This window comes from Arachis stenosperma, chromosome 4, assembly GCF_014773155.1.
Source record: "Arachis stenosperma cultivar V10309 chromosome 4, arast.V10309.gnm1.PFL2, whole genome shotgun sequence".
Classification (NCBI taxonomy): Eukaryota; Viridiplantae; Streptophyta; class Magnoliopsida; order Fabales; family Fabaceae; genus Arachis; species Arachis stenosperma.
Window position 1 is genome coordinate 128,193,056 of NC_080380.1, and position 5,907 is coordinate 128,198,962.

Below are 5,907 nucleotides of genomic sequence, written 5' to 3' on the forward strand. Positions count from 1 at the left end.
AAGTGGAGAAAGAGTTTTGAATTGTGCAAGACAATGAGTTCAAATACACTTTAATTCACTCAGAAATGAACCGAAATTATATAATAATTGTGACACAATTAATTCAGTAATCAATCAAAATTACATAATAATTACGATACAATTAACTTAGTTTGAAAACAATCACACGAACAATACTGAATTATGAACAAAAACATATCCAAAATCAATTTTGGATAAGATAACATCATCAACATGGAAAAATTCAACAACAATAACAATATCGACAATATGTATAAAAAGAAGATTATGATAACGAAAATGATAATAATTATGATGATGATGGAAGAGGAGAAGAAAAAAGAAGAAAAAGAAGAAATTCAAAGGAGAAAAGAAGGAAGAGGTGGTGGTAGAAAGAAGAAGAAGTGCATAAATTTAAAATATTTGATTGAACTTGATTATAATTATGACTTGGATGTAGAATTTTATTGATTATTTATGTCCTATTATTAAACTACTCTTCCACCTTAGCTTATGACAATAATAAAGAAGTTTTGTAGCCTACAAATTCAGTCCAATAGAATACATAAATTTAATTATAATTTTAATCTTTATTATCTTATCTTTTTTTTAATCTTATCTTTAGTTGTTCTTATCTTATCTTTATTTACTTTTATCTTTCATAAGACAATACTTTATATATATTTAATTTTACCTTCATAATTTACAATACAATTCAATCAATCAATAAAAATTCTTTTCTTTTCTTATTCTTTCACAATGTTATTGAAAAATTCAATACTATTAACAATTATAACAATGGTTATGTTATGGAGGATAAGACTTAATAAAGAGTATAAATGATTTTTTCATAATGAAAATAAAAATAACAAATACAAATACAATAGAATTTTACATTTTTGCAAATGCAATACAAAATTTTTAAAAACATTTAGCTACAATTTTAATTTTTCATTAGGCTTCATTATTTGCCAATAACTATTTTTTAGAGTTTAATTAAAGAACCAATTTTTTTAACTAATATTAGCTGATTTTTTTTGAAAGTGATATTTTTATCTTAAAGTTTTATATCATAAAGTTTAAATTATAAATTATTCAAAAAATAAAAAATTCTATAAGTCAAACGCTAATAAATTTGAATTTAATATTAATTAATTAAAAATTAGTTTCAATTTCTAAATACAAATTCATTTTTTTAAATTTGGATCTTTTAAATTTTAAATTTGTATTTTAGAGAGTAAAGTGTGATCTTTTATCTTTAAATACTTTATCTCTCATATTTATTCTTGGTCCTACCTATAAAATAAATGGTGAGAGATCACACTTTATTCTCTAAATCTCATTTTCTTATAAGAGACTTTTAATATGCAAAAATTAATTATATTAACATATACAAGAAATGGTTTTCCGATATTTTTCTATTTTGTTTTTTTCCCTCTCTGACACACTACACACTTTCTCTCTCCTCCCACTTTTGAAGTTGAAAGTTGAAACCTTTCTCTCTCTCCGTCCCAACCCAACCCAACACACACTCAGAAATCAGAATATCTTCTTCTTCTTCTTCTTCTTCTTCCTCCAAACCTCATCAACTTGATCATCTACTCTCTCACTCTCTCACTCAGTAAATTCCTTCGTACTTTCACTTCTCTCTCTCTCTCTCTCTCTCGTTCACAATTTTAATTTTGTTTTAAAATAGAAAAGGAGGAAAAAAATGTTGGTATTTTTTTTAACTTCTGTTGTAAGTTGCTTTTGATCTTCTTTTTCTCTTTATTTTTTTTTATTTAATGTTTATTATCTTATCTCACTTCTCTTTCCTTTCCTCTTTTAGATGAACTGCACCGAAAGCTCAGCTTCTCACTGAAGCAAAAGCCTTGAACTTGTTTGAAAATAAAAAAAGGGGTGAAGGGGGCATGCCTACTTTTTAGGGTATAGGAGAAGGAAGAAGAAGAACAACAACGACATCATTGATTCTTTTCAGGTTCATCTCAGAAGAGGGGAAAGAAAAAAAAACTATTTTTTTATTTGTTGTTATTATATATTTTTGCCTCCCTTTTTTGTTATTGGTGGCTTTAGACGAAAGGAGCTCAAGTTTGAAGAAGCTTTGTACTTTGTGGGGCTCTAGATGCCTTTTTTTGTTGTTCCTGATGTTGAATTTCATATATAACTCAGAAGAATTGGGGTTTGGTTCTTTATTTTGTTGATGATGTTCATGTAGAAAGGAGAGGATTCTGGGAGGTTGGTTTTTGTCTTGATTTTTGTATTTTGAAAGTAAAGTCTTTTTCTTTTTATACTTTGATTTTCATTGTTTGATTATTATGTGGGTAATGATTGAAATGAGGAATTGGGGTGTATAGTTTTGTAAGGTTGCAGCATGAGTTTCAGAGAAGAATCGGTTCCGGAAAGCACTGAGTCAAAATCAGTGAAGCAAAATGGGTTCATAACAGATACTCAGTTAACAATCGATGAGAGCCTTTTGGTTGATCCAAAACTTCTGTTTATAGGGTCCAAGATTGGTGAGGGAGCTCATGGTAAAGTCTATGAAGGAAGGTTAGTGGCAACAAAAACCCTTTTGAATTTTGATGTTAATTGTATTTCATGCCTTAAGTATTTAGTTTTGAATAATGTTTAGTTGTGATTTATGAATTATATGATAGGATACTTTGGCGCCTTTTAATCCATGTAGCTGATTCTATGTAATGGGGCAAGTATGTAAGACCCTGATCCTGCAGTTGTGGGATGCATGTCTACAATTTAGTTTTTCATAATTAATTAATTTTATTTCTCATATGGATCATTTTATTTAAAAAAAAAAATTGGATGATTAAGTGGTTGGTTTAATCAGTGAATATCTAACGTCACAAATTTCAATAACAATGTTGGGATTTTCCCTGTTCACTGCTTTGACTTATATAGGATCAACTATAAAATATGACCATGTCTATGGTATTGAGTTTACCTAAGAACAATTGACTTCAAACTCTTGATTTTTTGTTTTTAGGTTCCAATGAAAGGTCAAAATTGAACTGCTCATGGAGTACCATTCCAACTGTTATAGCTATTTGTATGTGTATCAAGTTATGTAGGTGTGGATTTAATGATTTTCCAGGTATGGAGAGAGAATTGTTGCAATCAAAGTTTTAAATCGTGGGAGCACTTCTGAAGAAAGAGCTTCCCTTGAAAATCGGTTTGCTCGGGAAGTTAATATGATGTCTCGTGTCCACCATGAGAATCTTGTTAAGGTGAGTTCTATTGTAGCTATTATAATTTCTCTCTGTGTATTGAGAAGTTATGTTATATTCTTTCGCTCGGTACTAGTATGAGTGATGATTTCCACTCTTTAGAAGATAATGCTGTCACTGATTGTTTTTTTCTTTTTATTTTTCTTTTATGGTTGCAGTTTATTGGAGCTTGTAAGGATCCTTTGATGGTGATCGTTACAGAATTATTGCCTGGGATGTCACTGAGGAAATACTTAACAAGTATCCGTCCGAAGTTACTAGACCTTCATGTTGCTATAAACTTTGCCCTTGATATTGCTCGGGCCATGGATTGGCTACATGCCAATGGGATCATACATAGAGATCTGAAGCCCGGTACTATTTTGCGTAATTTGATTAATATCATTATTGTAATTTGGTTTATTGAAATTAGATGTCTGTCATGGATGTTGTGGCCTTAGTATCCTTAGGTATTTCGGGTCTTATTTTGCTTCATTGTGAATTTGGTAGTATTAAATGTTACAAAACAGGAAAGTCTACTATTTAATCATAGATTAAAATTTAATGATAGTGATTTTATGTATTAATGCTACAGTGCAAAATATAGGTATATGTGATGTATTGAAGCCATGTTGTGTTAGTGTGGTTCTCTTCAACTTTGTTTTTGAAACTTTGACAATGCAGACAATCTGTTGCTTACGGCAAATCAGAAGTCTGTTAAACTTGCAGATTTTGGTCTCGCAAGAGAAGAATCCGTGACTGAAATGATGACAGCAGAAACCGGAACTTACCGATGGATGGCACCAGAGGTATGTTGTAACCTTGGAAGTGCTGATAAGGCTAGCTCTTCTTTTGGTGTTTAGCACCTTTGTTTATTGCATCACCATTATAATTTACTCAATCCAATGCTACCGTGTCACATGTTGACGTCCTGTTTATTCAAATTTCTTCTAATGAAATGACATTGCTCAAAAGCATTTCAAGGTATTTTAATCACTGAACAGATAAAAACCACACATTTAAGACCCTTTAGGGAGCTAAATTTTGATTGTTAAAACTATGCTGTTGATTTTTTAGCCGTTTTGGAGTTTTTCTCTTATTAGTTCTTACTTTATTTTGCCTGCTCCTTTTCGCAGTTGTATAGTACCGTGACATTGCGCCAGGGAGAGAAAAAGCACTACAACAACAAGGTTGATGTGTATAGCTTTGGTATTGTTTTGTGGGAGCTACTAACAAACCGCATGCCTTTCGAAGGGATGTCGAATTTACAGGCTGCTTATGCTGCTGCATTTAAGGTATTAAATTTGAAATATGGAGTTGTAGTTGATTGTTTCCCCTTACCTTATTCATGTAGTTCTCTACTCCAACATTTCTAATATATGCTGATGTTGAAAGATAAAGGTAAGAAAGTAATTTTGATAGTCTCTCAACCAATTAGGAATCATCGTGTATATGATTTTTGAAGTAATTATTGCCGGAGTCACATATTTTGAATAACGTGACAATATATGATTGGATTAAAAGGGGAGCCTGGTGCACAAGCATCCTGCGTTAACGGAAGGTCCGGAAGGGTGGCACCCAAAAGGTGTAACGTAGGCAGTCTAACCTGATAATTATATTAGTGATCGGTTCCACGGCTTGAACCCGTAACCTTGAGGTCACATGGAGACAATATATGATTGGATTGACGGTGTAAAATCCTTACACATATGATATATTAAATGCTTGATTGAAATATATGTATTGGCTAATCTTGATATGGTTTGTGTTTGAGGTTGCAGCAAGAGAGGCCTAGCATGCCTGAAGATATATCCCCGGATCTGGCCTTCATCATACAATCATGCTGGGTTGAAGATCCTAACCTGAGACCGAGTTTTAGTCAGATCATTCGCATGCTCAATGCATTTCTCTTCACGCTTTCGCCACTGTCTCCTCCCATGCAAGAGCCTGATGAAATCGAGCCTGAGGAAGCCACGACAAGTAATGGTACCATTACTCAGTATTCCGCCCGGAACAGAGGGAAGTTCGCTTTTATTCGCCATTTGTTTTCTTCAAAGAGGACCAAAAACTAACATCAAGTGATAACCTTTTTTTTTTTTTTCCTTCCCCCCCTTATAATCTCCCTTTTGGTGTAGATGAAAACTGAAAAAAGTTGCAATGGTATTATGGTATATAATTTTAGTGCATTTATATGAGTAACCATCTAAGGTGACAACTAGAAAGAATGTAACATGCTCCACAAAATAGAATAGAATGTTGTTCATAGACTTTTTTTTGGAAAGAGTAAGAAGAAAGAAATAGAATTGTTTAAAACACTTTTTTTTGAACATTTGCTTTGTTTTGATAAATATGATTAATTATTGTGTAATGATTAACAGTAAATCAGTTATTAATTTTTTTTAAGGGACTAATGTCTTTGTCATTGGATGGTGCATGGCTTGTATTTTTCTACTCATTTGTGGACGTTAGCTGAAGACATCACTTTGAAAATGATATGAAATTGTTAGAATGTTATTTTTCAAACAAAAATTTGGTAAGGAAAAAAAAAGGGGTTTGTTCAAATGTAATATTCTTTCATTCATTCCCTAGGAAAATTTTCAGAGTAGTTTTTAAGATAATTTATGTTGTTGACCATTAGATTTAAATAATCTTATAGTTTACGCCAGAAAGAGTAACGTGTCAATATGTA

General features: G+C 31.7%; 1 protein-coding gene across 6 annotated transcripts; it reads left to right on the forward strand.

The window, feature by feature from the left end:
* Positions 1-1,392: 1,392 nt before the first annotated feature.
* LOC130973904 (serine/threonine-protein kinase STY13) lies at positions 1,393-5,545 on the forward strand. 6 transcript variants are annotated; one of them, XR_009084315.1, is made up of 8 exons: positions 1,400-1,633; positions 1,829-2,547; positions 3,107-3,239; positions 3,398-3,593; positions 3,903-4,027; positions 4,355-4,513; positions 4,743-4,910; positions 5,000-5,238. XR_009084315.1 is itself a non-coding variant. In XM_057898595.1 (8 exons), the coding sequence occupies exons 3-8, from the start codon at positions 2,372-2,374 to the stop codon at positions 5,288-5,290; spliced, it is 1,080 nt and encodes a 359-aa protein (XP_057754578.1). In that variant the 5' UTR covers positions 1,400-1,633; positions 1,829-2,235; positions 2,355-2,371; the 3' UTR covers positions 5,291-5,545. The 6 variants fall into 6 exon arrangements, 5 of the variants coding, with proteins under 5 accessions (XP_057754576.1, XP_057754578.1, XP_057754575.1 ...); XM_057898595.1 differs by lacking the exon at positions 4,743-4,910 and having other exon boundaries at positions 1,829-2,235; positions 2,355-2,547; positions 5,000-5,545; XM_057898593.1 differs by lacking the exon at positions 4,743-4,910 and having other exon boundaries at positions 1,393-1,621; positions 5,000-5,545.
* Positions 5,546-5,907: the final 362 nt, after the last annotated feature.